Genomic DNA, 17,781 nt, shown 5'->3' on the forward strand with positions numbered 1-17,781 from the left:
TTTTCATTGCGGAATTACAGAGTTGTAAACTTGACAGTTTCGGTTGGTGAAAATTTTTGATTTTTTGCAAATTTTAATTAAGAAGTTGACGACATAAATGGAAAATTCGAAACCTACAGTGATCAGATTTTAAGCTTTTCTTTCAAATACAAGAAACGTCGCCAAACTTGGTGGAGTGGTTGCCGAGAAGAGCGAATTCTCGTTTTACATGTATTTAGATAGGAGCAGCCGAGCTAAAGCTACCTCTTATGTCGAGGCACTTAGATCGAGAATCAGCCTCGAAAGGTTCGTTAAACTCAAGTTTTTCTTCCTGAAGTATTACTGAAACAGTTTTATTTTCGTTTATTCACTTTGGTTAAATCATGTCTTGTGAAGCGTGTAACACAATTATGCGCGTAGTAGTGTTCCTGCAAGTTCAGTAGCACTTCCACTTTTCTGCGGGAAATGAGCCCGGCGGAGCTCAGCGAGAATTTGTCTTGCACTTGCTGACTGAGCGGCTGAGTCTCGGTTTAGTTCTACCAGATGCACGCTGTGAACAGGAAACTGCTGCAGACCCTTCTGTGGAATATAGACCCTGACCGAGACGTTGAGTGACGTTGGAGAACACTCACATAGTTTCGTGCTAAAGAGAGCTGTGCGAATACACAGAACTGCCAGCACTAGGAAGGGGGGGGGGGGGCTGCCGCATCCCTCTGGCGAGCGTATGTCGTGCCCTGCCCATCGGGATCTCCTTCGGTGCGGGACAGGCTGTTTCGGTTCACTTTGCGCTGCAATGAATGGAACGAATCCCAAACTCCTGGGACACTGCGTGTGCGACCGGCACGCTCAGCAACATTAACAGACCTCTCCGTCATGTGTGCGCGAGTGTTTGGGTCATCGTATTTTCTCCTCCCTCGCGTGAAGGTGCACGCACGCTGAAAGTAATATTTTCATTTTTCTTTGGAGCGCACCGCTCATCCGTAACGATTTGTGAGCCTTCTTTTATTAGTTTTTTTTTGCCACTTCGTCTTCACTGCGGAACCCTCTACGATGGTCAACCTGCTTGGAGTTCCAAGCAAACGCTGTTAAAGACTAACAAACACTTCCCTTAAGAAGATGTAGAAAAGGGACCACCGGGGGGCGTTCGACTGTCGCTTTCTTTTTCTTTTCATCTGTGTGTTTGAGAGGTCCTACCTGCCGTAATTAAAAAAAGGTGTTTTCAGCAGCGTTTCTCTTTAAAGGAACATTCATACATTTCAGTAAAACAACCTTCGTGCACAAAGGCGCAAGAAGTTCAGCTCTACGAGGAAAGAAAATGAAAATGAAAGAATTTTTTTTTAATTCAGGTGATGCGTTCTTTTGCGGTCCCACTATAAAACAAATAACCTAAATGTATTAGGAAAGCTGCGATAGAAATAGAGAAAATACCCTGCGCTGTTTTTATATTGCGGCAACGTTAATTTATGCTGATCTACAGAAACAGAGAAATCAGTGACCGGTATTGATACTTCATAGGTATTCTAATGTCAAGCTCCACGGCCATTGAACCATTCGGTACGCCACCAGGCAATGCGGTGTTTTCACTCACGGAAGGTGCATTTCATCGTGCACGTTAAGAATAACTTTGCTTCGTGTGCACAGGCGCAGGCCAGCACGGTCTAAAAATTGGGAGAGAAACCCACGGTCTAGGGACTGATGATCCTAGTCAATAACGTAAGCTACCTTCATCAGGTCGTGTAGCCATCGCGTGCTTTCACAAGCGGCCTGAAATATCCTGCGTTGCGGAATATAGTGGTAAAGTGAATGTTAACAGTTAAGGTGACAAAAATTATGCTCTCACCCTAACTCATTTTGTGCTTGTTCTTACCTGAGTCTGGCATCTAGCACGGCCTGTGGATGCGTCCCCATCGGTGCAGTGCAGCAAGGGTGCCAACCGCTGAGTGAAGTGTGCTGCACAAAGCAACGCAGGTACGAATCGCTCCACAATGGTCCTGCCGACTCGCACGCTGGCAAGACAGCGTCCCAAATGGTCACCTTGCCATTCTTCATAGCTTGAGTTTCTAATGTCTGCACGGCGATCTTGGCACCTGAAAGCATGCGCAAGTAAACACCAAATAACATGAAACACGCCGCCAGAGGCAAGTGCACAAATGTGCACAAATGAAACGCTAACAACGCTATGGACGGTGAAACTCTGGCCGGAGGCACGATGGACGCAGTCGACCAATGACGTTGTATACATGCGTCAGCGTCTAATTTCTGTGCAGTCTGCGATGATTCCAAATCTATCGCAAAATGGCTGCTAGTTTATTGTTATGTGCTCGTTTTGCTTCCTCGCAGACTAATGTGCTACGTACTTTGTTTCCAGCTTGCGGGCCCCATTTGGAAAAATTGAACAGTGCGCACTGAATGGCTATAAGCAGCGACAATCATCAGGACAGTGTTAGAAACAACGTCGAACTGGTATGCGTTTGCTTCAGCCACTACAACTCAAAAGCCTATTTTACAAAACCTCACCTATCTTCCAAGAAATCCAAACGCTTACACCCTGCGCATACAAATTCATATACAAGCGCTGCAAAAGAAACAGAAGATCCCGTCACTGACATTTACATCTAGCCATGCCTCCTTAACTGCAGTTCATGGTCGTAATGTAGAAAGGTGGACACTAATAATGTAACAGAACCATATTACTCCTAGCACTGCACGCAAGTCATGCGCTGTTTTGCCATGTAGTATGTGAGCGTACTACATGTCATTGACTGGAAGGTGACTTGCCTGTCAGATGCGGTCGAGATCACCGCGTTGATACTGCGCAGAACTGATGGCACAGATCTTTCCAAAGAAAACGTCATTTTTGTTGCTACGTGGGGCTACGTAAACGGACGCTCTGAAAAGGTGGTTAGCGTCGAAATTCTTTCGGTCTGACTTATAGACCACTGTGACGTAGAACTACTGGAGTCACCGGCTTCAAAAAGAGAGGTGATCTCCTGGGTCTTTCAGGTTGGTGAGCTAGCGCCGAGTGTTATGATCACGCACTTCCTTAAACAGCTTGCCGTAAAGGTATGTGCAAAAGGTAATGGCCCAAACGATAGTGCGGCAATCTTTCTCTGTCATTCGATAGTTGCGTTCCACCAGCGACCGAAGCTTGCTGAAACAAGCCCGACTCACTCCAGACCGTTTTTATTTTGAACCAGAAGTTCGCCAAGTGCTACGCCGCTTACATGTATTTTGGTCTCGGTGTTAGTGGTGTTGTCAAAGCGAGAAAGTATATGTTTTGACTGCAAATATCATTGAAGTTTCCGAAACGTGTTTTGATGAGGCTTCTCGCACGTGAACTGCACGTCTGCTTTCCTTAGGCGTTAATCGCTTCGAGAACGGCAGTTAATTCCGAAGGTGCTCGTCAAAGAAATCAGCAAAACACACGTCGTCTTCCAGGCACACGACCACAGTCTGCTATTTCAGCCCTGTGAGCACAGTATCCATAACTCATTAGGATGTCGGTGTCCCCTAAGATCGTTCAACGGCACTACCTTAACGTAGAAAAAGTATAGTTCTACAGGCGTGGTAAACATGGTCTTTCGCTATCTCTTTCATCGAGTTTGTTTAGCCTGTAGCCGCTCTTCAAGTGCATGGATAGAGAGTACGTGACGTTGTAGAGTCCATCAGGCACACCATCGATTCTTCAAAGTCAGCGGACGTATTTTAAGGCTAGAGAGGCGCGAATACGTGAAATAAATCTAGAGGGTGCCGCGTTCCAAGCGACCATGACAAGGATAACCATGAGCTCTGCGGCAGGTGGATAACGTCGTCTTAGTACTATCTGTTGATCTTCAGTGTGGCTGAAGTCCCGTTCACGTGCTGCACCCTGTACTGTGCTGAACAGTACAGGGTGCAGTGAATTGGTCGCATTTAGCTGTCGGTGCGGATGACGGCCTTCGCGATAGGTGTCTATCAGATATTAGAAGATTTCGAAAGCATTCGACATGCTGTTGAAGAAAGTTACATAGTCCTTTTCTCTGGTTCAGCAAGAAGGAGGGGACGTTGTATTCTGATTCATGTGCATGCGCAAAAGTCGTGCTCATTCTGAAGGCGTTTTCCAGAAACGCGACTACACTACACATGCTGATGTATGTTAGTTGTCAGGGAGGCTGACCACGTGTTTGTTTGACTTATGTTTGATGGTCAACAAACACTTGTGTCTCATAGCGACATTATCACCGGCGTGATAATTGACGTTATTTCCATCGGAACTCGTGGTGCTCAAATATTACGGGATGCTCTCTTTTCTTTTATTGCGATGAAGAATACCCTTAAAGCATAATTTTTGATGGGTATATGTATATTATATGTGTGCTGTGACACTTGTGTATAATACAAGCTCATATATGGTTGTGACACTGTAGGTGAGGCCGGCTTGCAGTAGCAGAGGCGAGAGTTTCAATTGTAAGCCTGGAAATGTCCATATTAGGTGGTACCCATCTGCCTTCCTTATTAGGAGTAAGCAGTATTGACACGTAACACTCAGTGGTAAATTCGACCAGTTCCACGTTGAGATCACAGCGTATGTAAGGGTCAACCTCGCTCGAAGCCTCGTAAGCACAACTTCTTGCGCCCAAGTAAGCTGAAGGGGGAGGGAGCATACTTGGTGGAATAAGACTGCGTGTGTCTTGCCTGAGGAAAGTTTTGCGGTGTCGTGGTGAATAAAGGGGTTGAATTTGGAGGGGAATAGACCGAAGATCTCAGTTAGGAGAGCAGTGCGCCTGCTAGTCAGAAGCATAGTTGTGAGGGCTCGCGGCCTGGCCTTGAATTCAGTGTATTTCGACAGAAGTAGCTGTTTTACTATTCATAGCATGTATCACAGACTTCCATCGCCTTGTAAACATTCATGAGTTCTTGAACAGCCGCTAAAGACTCAGTGAAGCTATCTAGTTGTATCTCTGTAGGCAAGTTACATGTTGCATCTTGCAAAGCGTCGACGATAGTTTGGAGTTCCATTACTAGAGCGCTGGCTTTCGTAGAACGCAGGGAACCACTAATGAATTTATGCGTAGAACTGCGAAATAATGTCATCCCGCCGTCTGGTAGGATACGTGCATCCGTATCGACCTTGCGGGTATTACCACATGATGCATCGATGATATTGAATTCGTCAATATTAATTGTCGTATTGGTGTGTGGTAATATTCTTGGCTTATTAGTTGAGATGCTAGCAAATTCCGTGGGATGTATTGAATAGGACGGAATGTCAAGTCCAAGACCGGCGTTTAAAGTAGGCATGCAATGTAGCGACATCCGCAACAAGTTGCTTTTGATTTCACATGCTTTTACACATTGCGAAGTTAGCTCTGAAATTGTGTTGAGCTGGGAATGTTCCGGTAAGGTTGGTATCTGGGTGATGCGGGGTAGTGCTGTGATTCTGCTCACAGAATCGCGTTAAATTGTCTCCAACTGTGGAAAGGTCAGCCGTTGAAGTTGTGTCTGATATAAAATTTGTGGTGGCCTACCTGTCGTCGAGCTACGTTAGTAGGAGCTACCTTTGCTTTTGTTGCAATGCGACGAATAAGTTTAAGCGTTTTTGTCGAAATCTCTTATATTACGGAACCAGTGTGCATCACCACGGGCACGGTGAATATGTAGACGCGGCATGCAGTCTTCGGAAGCCTCGGAGATTGTCACTGTGGCGCGCCCAAATGCAAAAGTATGCTGCGCGATCCTTTTCCGTCCTGCCTTGTTGGCCACCATGACATAGGTTGATTTCCGGGCGGAAATATTCAGCCCTGCTTGGCGAGCGCAGTTGTGCAGAACATCAAGGGCGGCTTGAAGCTGTTGTGTTTGTCTAGAGATATCCTTATGCACAGAACCCAAAGCGACCTCATCCGCATAGATTAAAAAGCTTAACGCCTGGAATCCGGTGAAGGCACCAGGCAGAAGTATTAGAGCTACCTTGAAGAGAAAAGGAACCATAAACCAAACGTTGTGGGACCCCTCTGTTCAATGTAAAGCACACTTCTTGCCATCCATCTGCTCTAGTCGTGAAGGTGCGTTCCTGAAGAAATGAGTAGATAAATATCATGGCTGGCGGTGGAAGTCCCAGTCCCAGGAGGTTGGCAATAATGGTTTCATGGTCTTTATTATCAAAAGCTTTCGTTATGTCTGTTGCTGGTACCATGCTGAATTGGTCGCCGAAAATTATGAGAGAAGCACAGTGCTGAAAATCTTTCTGCACCGGCACAGATTATTTTGTCGACAAGGTTAAATAGAATATACAGTCCATTATACATTATACAAATACATACAGTCAGTGACTTCACCGTTATTGTTGCAAAAAAGTTGATTCCCAGCTTGACATCACGAGAGCACTCGTGGAGTATAATGAATCCCACCGGGTGGTTTAGGGCATGTATCGTCCACCTCACAGTACATTTTACTGTCGGTGTTATAATGTGACCGCGTGCCTTGCATATTTCAAGGACGTCCGACGTGGTGGCAACCATCCTTCGTTGCGCAAAAATCGTCTGCTAAATACTGAGTAGCCTGCCCCAAAGCCCCAATAATCACAAGAGCGGTCACCGTAAGAACGCCGATGGTGACATACATGTCTTGGCGTTCGAAACGGCAAGGATATCCTTGGCGTGTTTCCCAAGAAGTGACAGTTTCACCAGCGCTAACCCAGACGAAGACTGGGACCAGCGCTAGCTATTGAAGGGTAAGGTAGAAGCTTCACTTGAGACCACGACAACCACCAAATTGTACGGAAGTGGTAATGACCGCCACGGCGAGGCTCTTCAACTCGCTGAGAGCCTACCGCGACAAAGAGCCCATGTTAACTTACCTAGAGCCCATGTGTGATGTTGTTAGGATCGTCACGTTGCAAAGCGTGTGACGCGAGGAAGATGGAGGAGAAGGTGCATGATGAGAAACACACGACAATTATATTACAGGGCACGTAAACACGAAGAACACCTTAAACTAGCCCCACACATACACGGTTGTTCGTAAACGGGAATAAATAGTCTCACGAGGTTGCGGTTGGAGTACGGAATGTGGTGAGGCGTAGAGTTCTTGAAGTGGAACACTCGCTCGTCGAGTGATGACCGGCGTGGTGGTAGAGCAGACGCAGCAGCACAGGGCAGGAAAAGGTGGACGGCCCACAGCTCCGTGGACGCGAACAGGCCACTCTGAAGTCTCGAGCGGGAAGACGGCCCCAGGCGCTCGTTTCGATGACGGACGCCCGGTCACCCGAACCTCGCGCGTAGAAGCGGGTTCGAGGCTGCAGCAGGCCGTTCCGGGGTCTCGTGCAAGGCAACAACCTGAGGCGTTCCCAGTCCCGAAGACGGACGCCCGGTCAGGTGAACCTCGCCAGGAGAGGTCGGTTCCGAAGGCCCGGTGGCCCTAGTCGCGCCGGCGTTCGAACGATCTCCGTTGCGCGAGCCCCTTCTCATGCGCTGGACGAGCCTCTCTCGTCTTTATTTTCCTCTTGTTGAGGACGGCCGCAATGTCGTCTGCTGTTGCGCTGGCTACTTTGTGCGTACTTCTTCACAATCACCCCCTACTTAAGAAAGTTCTTTCGTTCAAAGAACTTGAGGGTACTTGATATCCGTTGGTCCACCGTAGCACTCACACACCACAAAAGCATTAACACTGCACCACAGTTCCGAGCACCGCACACTCGGCACGTTTGAGTACACAAAAAAAATTATCACAGTGCTACAGTTCCGAGCACCGCACACTCGGTATGTCAGAGTACACATAAAGATTACTACAACACTAGTGTTTGAAGCAACGCACACTCGGCATATGACAACATTAACAAGACACAACACCACGATTCAGGGTGAAAAAAAATCCTTAAAACTAACATGCTAGCAAATGTTGTTCGACATTAAAGTTGCACCGGTTTGAAGTGCATGCTTTTACAACACCATCTTTAGACAACATGTTTAAAACACCATGAGGGAGCGATTCCGACAGACTCGCGTAGGCCGCCGATTCTTTTTCTTGAAACGGTACGCATGTCGATCTTCATTTTCGGTGTCACTAGTCTGACAAGCAGCTGACGCTTCCGGTGATGGCGGGGATATAAGTGGCCGTTCCTCATACTTCTTCAGTACATTTACATGAAATAGCCCCGTCCTTGTACCGAGGTCAATAACGTAATCGACGTCATTTCTTCTCTCAAGTACCGTTAATGGCCCTTTCCACATAAGAATCAATTTGTTGTTGTCCAAAGGCAGCAGTAGCAGAACCTTGTCTCCTACAGTGACGTGGTCTGGTCTTACGGTCGTAGTGCTTCTTCTGTACAAGTTTTGCTTTTTGAAGCTCCTCCTTGGCCAAACGACAAGTGTCTTTAAGACGCTTCCGTAGCTCAACTACATACCCGTATGAGGTTTTTGCGTCATCATCAATATGATGACCTGTCCATAATTCTTTCAATATCGCCATGGGTCCTCTGACATAACGGCCATACAACAAGTCGAAGGGTGAAAAACCCAGGCTTGATTGAGGGACTTCGCGATAAGCAAAAAGTAATGGTGCCAAGTACCGGTCCCATTGTTTCGGGCTCTCTTGACACATTCGTCTTATCATTTGCTTAAGGGTGCCGTTGAAATTCTCCACAAGGCCATTTGCCATTGGATGATATGGAGTTGTTGGGAACTGCGTAAAAGAGAGAAGACGGCTCAGTTCCTTCATCAGGCGTGACGAGAATGATGTGCCTCTGTCACTGATGATCTCCTGTGGGACTCCCACACGAGAGAACATCTCTATAAGTGCCTCAGCTATTTTTTCTGTTTCAATGCTTGGCAGTGCCACAGCGTCAGGATACCGCGTTGCCATATCGACCATTGTCAGAACGTACTTATTCCCTTTCTCTGACATGGGAGTTAATGGTCCCACAATGTCAATGGCAACTCTCTGAAACGGGGTATCAATGACGGGAGTACTTCCCAATGGTACTCGACCTATTAGATGTTTAGGAAAAGTCCTCTGGCACGTATCGCACGATTTAAGAAATCGCGTGATGTCTGATTGGAATCCAGGCCAGTAGAACTCTTCGCTCACACGGTCTGTGGTTCGCTTTATTCCTTGATGTCCGGCAAGGATCCCTTCGTGAGCCATTTTCATCACAAAATGACGCAGGCTTCTGGGTACGACAAGCTGTTCCATTTGTTTCTTTGACCGCAGTGTGTATTTTCGGTAAAGAATTCCCTCCTTTATAAAGAATTGGACGTCGGCGAACCTAGTCTTCATCTCTTTGTTCACTGCTTCAAAGCATTTACGTAGACTGCTGTCCTCCCTTTGCCTGCTTTTCAAGTCGATTGGGCTGATGTCTAGGGGGTTTATAGCTGGTACTGGTAATGAAGGCGGACTTGATCTTGGCTGTCTGGTTGTCGCCGCCACTTCTCAGTTGTCCCTGGTTTCTCTAGGAGACGATGATAAAGTGTCAGCAGAGATGGATTCATTGCTAGAACAGTTTCCACCTTCTGCTCTAAATGATTCATCCGCAGCGCTCGGTGTATAAAGATGTCTTTTCCATTCATGGTCAGGATTGGAGGCATTCCGTAAACCTTTCACATTTCCCAGGACAATATCATATAAAGGGTTGTCCATGCATAAAACCCGAGTCTTGCCTGTGAAGAAAGGTGATGCGATTTCCACGGTTGCTTCAGGTAGCTTCAACACTCTTCTGTCCAGAAGACCGACCGAGGAAATTTTTCCTGTCAGCTTATTGTCTGGTACAAGGGACCTCCTGACAATAATAGAGTCACATCCCGTATCTCGCAAGACAGTAGCGGGATGATCTTCAAGCACACCTTCGGCAGCAGGCATAGACTTTTCGTCTTGTTTACGCGTCTGCGTTCTCCCGTGTTCCAAAGTTCCGGGAACTCGACGCAAGGTCTGTGTCTCTTCGGTTACTGCCTTAGACATGTTTACTTGCTGCATCGAGCACGAAACCTTCTCGGTACTGTTGCCTTTTTTCGGGCAGTCACCTGTCTTATGCCCAGTACGGCGGCACATTCCACAGACAGATGTATTTGTATTTGGACCCTTCGTATTGGTCCAGCAATCAGCAGCTCTGTGACCGCGTTTACCACTAAGCAAGCACCGTGGTCTTTCCTTCTCTTCTTGTCGCTCAGGAGTTCGAGCTTGACCTGGTGGCTTGCTAGGTTCTCTCTCGTTTTTCCCTTTGCCAAGGTTGACTAATCCTTGCGCCTCCAGGTAGTGATCAGTAGCCTCCGCTAGCTTGTCAAGTCCCTGACAATTCCTTTCTCTTAAAAAGACTGCCAGTTTCTCATGACAAGTCATCAGGAACTGTTCTGAGACAATCTTGTCCCGCAAAGCATCGTATGTCCGGTCTGTATTGGCCATTTCTTGCCAGTGATCGAAGTATCCCAATAGACGACCGGCAAACTGTCTACCAGTTTCGGAATTATCGGGTTTCGCCGACCGAAACTTTCTTCGGTAGCCTTCCTCCGTGAATCTGAAACGTTGCAAAAGCGTCTGTTCTAGTGTCGCATAGTCCATGGCATGATCCGGTGCCATTCTGCCGACAACACTTAGAGCTACGCCTGTCAAACAGAGGCTCAGCGATAGGGCCCATTTGTCTTGTGGCCAGCCCTGGCTCGTTGCGACGCGCTCAAATCGTTGAATGTATGCATCCAACTCATCGCGTTCTTCATTAAATGGTGGGATTAGCTTGTGCGGACTTTCGTAGCTCTCGGTAGCACCTGCGTGCACTCTCTCTGTAAGCTGCCCAGTACTCATGCTACCCGCTGTCGCGTCTAACTCCCTCAAATTTAGCTTGAGCTCGAGCACTTCTCTTTCAGCCTTTAATCTAGCTAGCGCGTCGGCATCAGCTTCTTTTGCTGCATTGCGTTCAGCCAGACGTGCTTCACGCGCTTCCCTTTCGCGTGCGCGCTCTTCGTCTACCCATTGTTTCAGTGTCGGGCCAGTCAACCCCAGTTCTTTTCCAATTGCCGTAAGCTTGTCTGTCTCCATCCTCACCCGTCAGACACGCATATGCAATGTGCTGCTCTTCTCGATAGCGTCAGAGCAGTCCTGTCGCGGACGCCAGATATGTGATGTTGTTAGGATCGTCACGTTGCAAAGCGTGTGACGCGAGGAAGATGGAGGAGACGGTGCATGATGAGAAACACACGACAATTATATTACAGGGCACGTAAACACGAAGAACACCTTAAACTAGCCCCACACATACACGGTTGTTCGTAAACGGGAATAAATAGTCTCACGAGGTTGCGGTTGGAGTACGGAATGTGGTGAGGCGTAGAGTTCTTGAAGTGGAACACTCGCTCGTCGAGTGATGACCGGCGTGGTGGTAGAGCAGACGCAGCAGCACAGGGCAGGAAAAGGTGGACGGCCCACAGCTCCGTGGACGCGAACAGGCCACTCTGAAGTCTCGAGCGGGAAGACGGCCCCAGGCGCTCGTTTCGATGACGGACGCCCGGTCACCCGAACCTCGCGCGTAGAAGCGGGTTCGAGGCTGCAGCAGGCCGTTCCGGGGTCTCGTGCAAGGCAACAACCTGAGGCGTTCCCAGTCCCGAAGACGGACGCCCGGTCAGGTGAACCTCGCCAGGAGAGGTCGGTTCCGAAGGCCCGGTGGCCCTAGTCGCGCCGGCGTTCGAACGATCTCCGTTGCGCGAGCCCCTTCTCATGCGCTGCACGAGCCTCTCTCGTCTTTATTTTCCTCTTGTTGAGGACGGCCGCAATGTCGTCTGCTATTGCGCTCGCTACTTTGTGTGTACTTCTTCACACCATGTTAAAATTAACTATTGCCGCCTCATTGCCTTCTCATTGGGTGGGACAAAGTATTGAATTAGCTAGTCTAGGGACTTCGGAAAAACGACGGCATAAAAAAGTTCACTGAAGATCACTATACTCCCTGATGCGAAGTATGAGCACAGCTCGATACGTATTTTCATTTCGCATTCCGATATTTTGTATTATATAGGTTTATATTAGAAAGAGAAAGTTGTGAGTAACGCCTTTGTTTTTTCCGTATAGCCTACGCGCGCTATTCTGGTGCCGCATTTTAGACATCGTCAGCGTACAGCCAGTCTTGCAGAAGCGCTACGCTTTTTTCGCATGCTTTCGTTCCACCAACGATGAGAGTGGCACTTCTTTGTGGCAAAATGGTGCCACCATTGCCAGCTGCGACAAGACGAAGGGTGCCTCACATGAACCTTTAGGCGTAGACGCTCGCAATCACCCCTTGCAGGAGCTGTGATCACGTCAGCCTCGGTGATATCGCGGGCTGAACTCGGCAGCTGACGCCGACGACGAGCGCAGCCCTCCCGACCTCAAGCCCTCCCTGCCCCCCCCCCTTCCTACACCCCCCCCCCCCAATTTGTATGCGCAGATGAGATCGCCCACGCGGTGGCGGATGCGAATGCCCAGGCCGTCGGCAACTGAGCGCATGCACAGACCGTTTCCCTTCTCCTGTTCCTCTACTTCCCTCCTCGCGCGCTCTTTCATCTACTGCTGCGTGGCGCGTTCGCTTTTAACTTTCACCTGTGCTTGTTCGCTCGGTTACCAAATACCGCCAAAGCACGCCGACGCTCACCGCAGGAGCGTGGGCTTCAGAGGGTAGTGTCATCAGACATGTAGTGTGATCAGACGTGTGGTGTTATCCAGTTAGGTCATGACTTGCGACATTTGTGTAGATAGTTTCACCAGCCTGGTGAAAGTGGCACCAGTGTAACGAAGCCCTGGTGCACAAAATACGCGGTGTGGCTTTTGACCTGAGGTTCCGTTGCGAGGAGCGGCCCTTTCAGCACTTCGGGGACAATCATGTGGAGACGGGTTGTTGGCGACGAAGTAGCTTGGCGTGGCAACTTGCCGATGCATCCAAACCATCTTTCGCAAGTGCAGCGTCTTCTGCATGCACACTGCCTCAAAAGCTGTGACTTACTTCGGGCAGTTGCGGGTCAGAGGAATGGAAACGTGTTCCTTGCCGTCCAGTATAGGGTACTGCAATATTATTGTTCATCATGTTATCATAGACGCAGTGGAACAGCTTTGCATTTCTTGCACGATCAGAGTGACAAAATTATTAATGAGGTTTTGAACATGAAAGTCCGGTAAGCATTATGAAGGGTGAGCAGTCAGGCATTCGCTCGTTCCTTTCGCAGAATGCAGGCTAAACGTCGCTAATAACCGGGTCCTGGATATATTGCTTACTGTCAAATCATTTTATGCAATCCATGATCGATGCGGCGTACCGTATCACCAGGGGTGAGCATTTGGTGCGTAGGTTTCACTGGCTTCTCCGGGTGCTTTATCTATTTAAGCACGTTGTAGATTCTTAAGCTGCGTCTACGGCAGGAACATTGAGATGGCGGCTCTTGGCGGGCGTACGTACGAGATAATTTTTGTACTGAAGCACTTTTATAACGATGGTTACACCCTAGTGCCCCTGTGCGCATATAAGCACTTTGTTATAGGTTGGAATTTCTAATGTATGTCAATGTTGTACCCTATGGTATGCTGCTGGAGGGACAGGCGTCTTCAATTCACTTTCTGTGTGGCTATTTTTCAGGAAAGCCATGGAATGACAGAACTTACACGAAATAGAAATAAATTTACTTAGTAAATATTTCTGATGAGAATTGACTATTCACAGGCTCAATTTACAATTGAACAAAGGTTCTTCACAGGAAAGCATAAGGAGTCGCGGGAGATCAATATACTGCAAGCTATCACCACTCTGGTTAAAGAGCGGCAGTCATGGCACACCAAGGCACTGACACCAGGTTTCAGTTTTCTCAACTGAACCTTTATAGGTCTAACGAGGGAGTGAATAAATGTTTCGCTGTAACGTAGGGCGCCCTAATATTGTGTTGAGATCATGTTACACAAAGAAGCGTTTACATTGGCATGCTTGTTGCGCATTGGCAAGCACAGAATATCAATATGAACGAGATCGATAGGCAGTGCCGGAACGGTTACAGGGCAACCACCTTATTTTGACGGTATTAAAATCTTCTGACAGCAAATTTACTTAACAGGTTTCGAAAGCTACGGGTGGTCACCTGCAGCGTTGTCGGAACAGCCAAATTAAATGTTGTGCTAATTTATAGGACGTAACTTTTGTTTGCTTTGGAAGCAAATAACACTGCCTCCTTGACAGCTGTTTCTTACTTGACTGGCTGACAAGAGGAGAAAATCGCGCCAAGCAGCGGAGTAAGTTTCGGTGGGTCCGAGCGAGCGCAGTAAAACAATGTCAGCGGATGAGCTGGGCTGTGCCAGATTCTGCAATCCCCCCTTCCCGTTCCTTAGCTTGTCGTATCTGGTAGAAAATCACTGTTGCGTGCCGCGGAGGGTTAGAAATGCTGCTCAAACGAAACCTCAGCAATGAGTTGGCATACAGATGTCGTATACGTGGCGAAAGGGTTCGAAAATATTATACTGTTATGCAAAATTACTTCCTACACGTAGAGAAATCTATTTGTACCGGTAGCTATGAGTAGGCAGTGCCATAACGAACCCTGGGCAGCCATGTTTTGTTCTTCTAAAAAGGGGGCATGTTCCGGCTTAAAAAAAGTTTTCTGTTGTCATAATAATGTATATTTAGTGCGTACACGCCACATTGATGCGGTGAGGTTTCTTTTTTATTGGGGGGGGGGGAGGGGGGGGTGTTTCGCTATGTGGCGTGACAGACAGGCGAAATGGATGCAACTCAAGCAAGCTTTATAGAGGGAAAATCAGACATCCACCCTTTCGTAGCGAATGCTACAAAGGAAACCCATACGGGTTCCTTTAAAGAAAAGGCTCAGAGCTGTATAAAAATTCGTCCTGGTCTAGGACTCGAAGCCGGGACCACCGCCTTTCCGGGGCAGCCGTGCTACCTGCTGAGCTTACCAGGCCAATACCAGATGGCTGGGCGAAGTGGAATGTGTCGACAGCACGAAGCAAAGGCAAGAGTTTGACGTAATAGTTCTGCGTAAAACCACAAGGTGGAGAGAAGTAATTAATAGAGGGAAATTCAGACATCCACCCGTTCGTAGCGATTGCTACAAGGGAAACCCATAGGGGTTCCTCAAATGAAAAGCCTCACAGCTGAAGAAAAATTCATCCTGGTCCGAGACTCGAACCCTGCACCACCGCCTTTCCGCGGCAGCCGCTCTATCATCTTAGCTAACCAGGGGGATCGCAGGTGGCAGATAGCAGTCAAACGTGTCGACAGCACCAAGCAAAGGCAAGAGTTTGACGTAATAGTTCTGCGTAAAACTGCAAGGTGGAGAGAAGTAATTAATAGAGGGAAAATCAGACACCTACTTAGACATGTCTGATTTTTTCTCTATTATTACGTCAAACTCTCGCCTTTGCTTGGTGCTGTCTACACATTGGACTTCGTTCTGCCATCTGCTATCCGCCTGATTACCTCAGATGGTAGAGCGGCTGCCCCGGTAAGGCGGTGGTCCCGGGTTCGACACCCGGACGAGGACGAATTTTTCGTCAGCTGTGAGGCTTTTCTTTCGAGGAACCCGTATGGTTTTCCTTTGTAGTAATCGCTAGGAATGGGTGTATGTCTGATTTTCCCTCTATTAATTACCTCTCTTCACGTTGCAGTTTTACGCAGAACTGTTACATCGAGAATGCGTCCCGAATAGGGAAAGAGCTAATGGTACAGGAGGCCTACAATCGCAAATGGATGGATGGATGGATGTAAAGCTTTAATAAGGTCCTGAGGTACGCGACTCAGCGCGTTGCGGGCTGCTCCCACGTTGGGACAGTCAGGCCTTGCCCGACCGCCGCATCGTGGGCCCTCTGGACAGCCCATAGTTGCGTCCCGGCATCGGGGCTCTTGATAGCGGCAAGCCACTTGTCCTCATTGATTTGTTCCGTGCCTCGTAACAAGGGGCAACGCCAGGGCATATGGTCTAGGCTAGCGATGTCATTGCAGGGCCTGCAAGAACTAGTGGCATAGGTGTCGGGATAAATTTTGTGGAATAAAGCCGGGTTGGGATATGAACCTGTTTGCAATAATCTGAGGGTCAATGCCTGCGCTCTATTTACCTTCTTGTGTGGAAGGGGAAAGTCTCTCCTGCCGAGACAAAAGTGCTGCGCAATTTCGTTGTATGTGGTCGGTTGATCTCTGTTCTCCACCACTGGGGGCCGGCGTTGGAGTTCTCCATGGTCGCGGAAAGCGAGACCTCGCGCCTTAGAGTGGGCCAGCTCGGTGAGGTTTGTGGGGCCTCCCATGATGGATCCCATGTGAGCGGGAACCACGTGAGAGTGTGGGTGGCGATGCTTTTGCCTTCGAGGATGCGACAGGTTATTATGAATACCCAACTGCAGGCGTCGTTCGGTGCGTGTGTAGTTGGGTAGTCCGAGCGCGCTCTTGAGCCCCCTCCTTATGATGGCATTTAGCTTGTCTCGCTCGGCCCTCTTCCGGACGCGCATGGCCGCTACGTACGTAAAATGGCACAAAAAGAAAGCGTGGACTAGCCTTAACAGATCCTCTTCGCTCAGGCCTCTCCTTCTGTTAGCTACCCGCCTGATTAGACCGTTGACGCTATCCGTCTTTTTTGCTAATTTTTGAATGGTGATGTTATTCGAGCCCGCCCCTTCGAGTGTCATTCCCAAGATTCGAATGGACGCGACGTTGGGAATGGGATCTCCGCAATTGCTGTAGAGAAAATTGTCAATTTCAGAGGGGGGTTTCCAGTTCTGTGACTTGCGGCCCCTTCTACTTGGGCTGTAGAGAAGTAGCTCCGATTTCTTTGGAGAGCACCGGAGTCCCTTGTCGGTTAGAAAGCGCTCTGTAGTGTCGACAGCTTCCTGGAGAGCGGCTTTGACTTGCCCGTCACTGCCACCCACGCACCAGACAGTGATGTAGTCCGCGTAGATCCTGTGACCGATGCCTTGGACCTTGCCTAGATACCTTGATAGGTCGACCATTGCGATGTTGAAGAGGAGTGGTGAGATGACTCACCCCTGGGGGGTGCCTCTTCTGCTCAGCTCCATTTTCTCCGATTCCAAATCTCCAGCCTTGAGGATGGCGCATCGTTTCTTCAAGAAATACCTGATGAAGGCATGGAAGGACGAGCCCAGGTCGAGTTTGGAGATGGTGTCGAGAAGGAACTCGTGACGGATGTTATCAAAGGCCTTCTCCAGGTCCAAACCAAGGATGGCTCTCGTGTCTCGAGTGCAGCGTTCCAGCATTTGGATCTTGATAAGCTTCATGGCGTCCTGGGTGGAGAGGCCAGGCCTGAAACCTATCATGTTGTGAGGGAAAAGGTCGTTGGTCTCGATATACTCGGCAATTCTGTTATGGATGGCGTGCTCGGCCACCTTCCCAACACATGACGTCAGTGACATTGGGCGGATGTTGTCCAGGCTCGGCGGTTTACCAGGCTTTGGGATTAGTATGACCTTCGCCAACTTCCATTCTTCCGGTACAATTCCCTGCTCCCAAATCCGATTTATCTCATCTCTAAGAAACTCGATCGATGCGTCCTCTAGGTTTCTGAGAGCGTTGTTGTTAATGTGATCCTAGCCGGGTGCTGACTTACCGTTGAGGTCGTGTAGGGCGCGGCGGATTTCACTGATTTTGAAAGGTTCGTCCAGCGCGGAGTTCGGCTTCCCTTTGTATACTGGTATGCCGCCTCATCGGCCACAGTTTTGAGCGGCAGGCACTTCTTAGCCAGCATCTCCAGCATGTCGTTTTCCGAAGACGACTTCTTGGCTTCGTGGAGCGCTTTATCGAGGACACTTCTGTGGTTTGTCTTGGTGCCGGAGTCGTCGAGCAAGCACAAGAATTATTTTTATTTTGTT

The 17,781-nt window shown here is 48.6% G+C and overlaps 1 protein-coding gene across 1 annotated transcript in view; it reads right to left on the reverse strand.

The window, feature by feature from the left end:
* Nucleotides 1–17,781, reverse strand: part of LOC135902829 (uncharacterized) — a 144,097-nt gene that overhangs the window by 13,386 nt on the left and 112,930 nt on the right. The window contains exon 16 of the mRNA XM_070531346.1: nucleotides 1,847–2,066. Coding sequence (XP_070387447.1) covers nucleotides 1,847–2,066 — 220 coding nt within the window. The remainder of the gene's footprint in view (nucleotides 1–1,846; nucleotides 2,067–17,781) is intronic.

Source organism: Dermacentor albipictus, chromosome 1, assembly GCF_038994185.2.
Source record: "Dermacentor albipictus isolate Rhodes 1998 colony chromosome 1, USDA_Dalb.pri_finalv2, whole genome shotgun sequence".
NCBI classification, from domain to species: Eukaryota; Metazoa; Arthropoda; class Arachnida; order Ixodida; family Ixodidae; genus Dermacentor; species Dermacentor albipictus.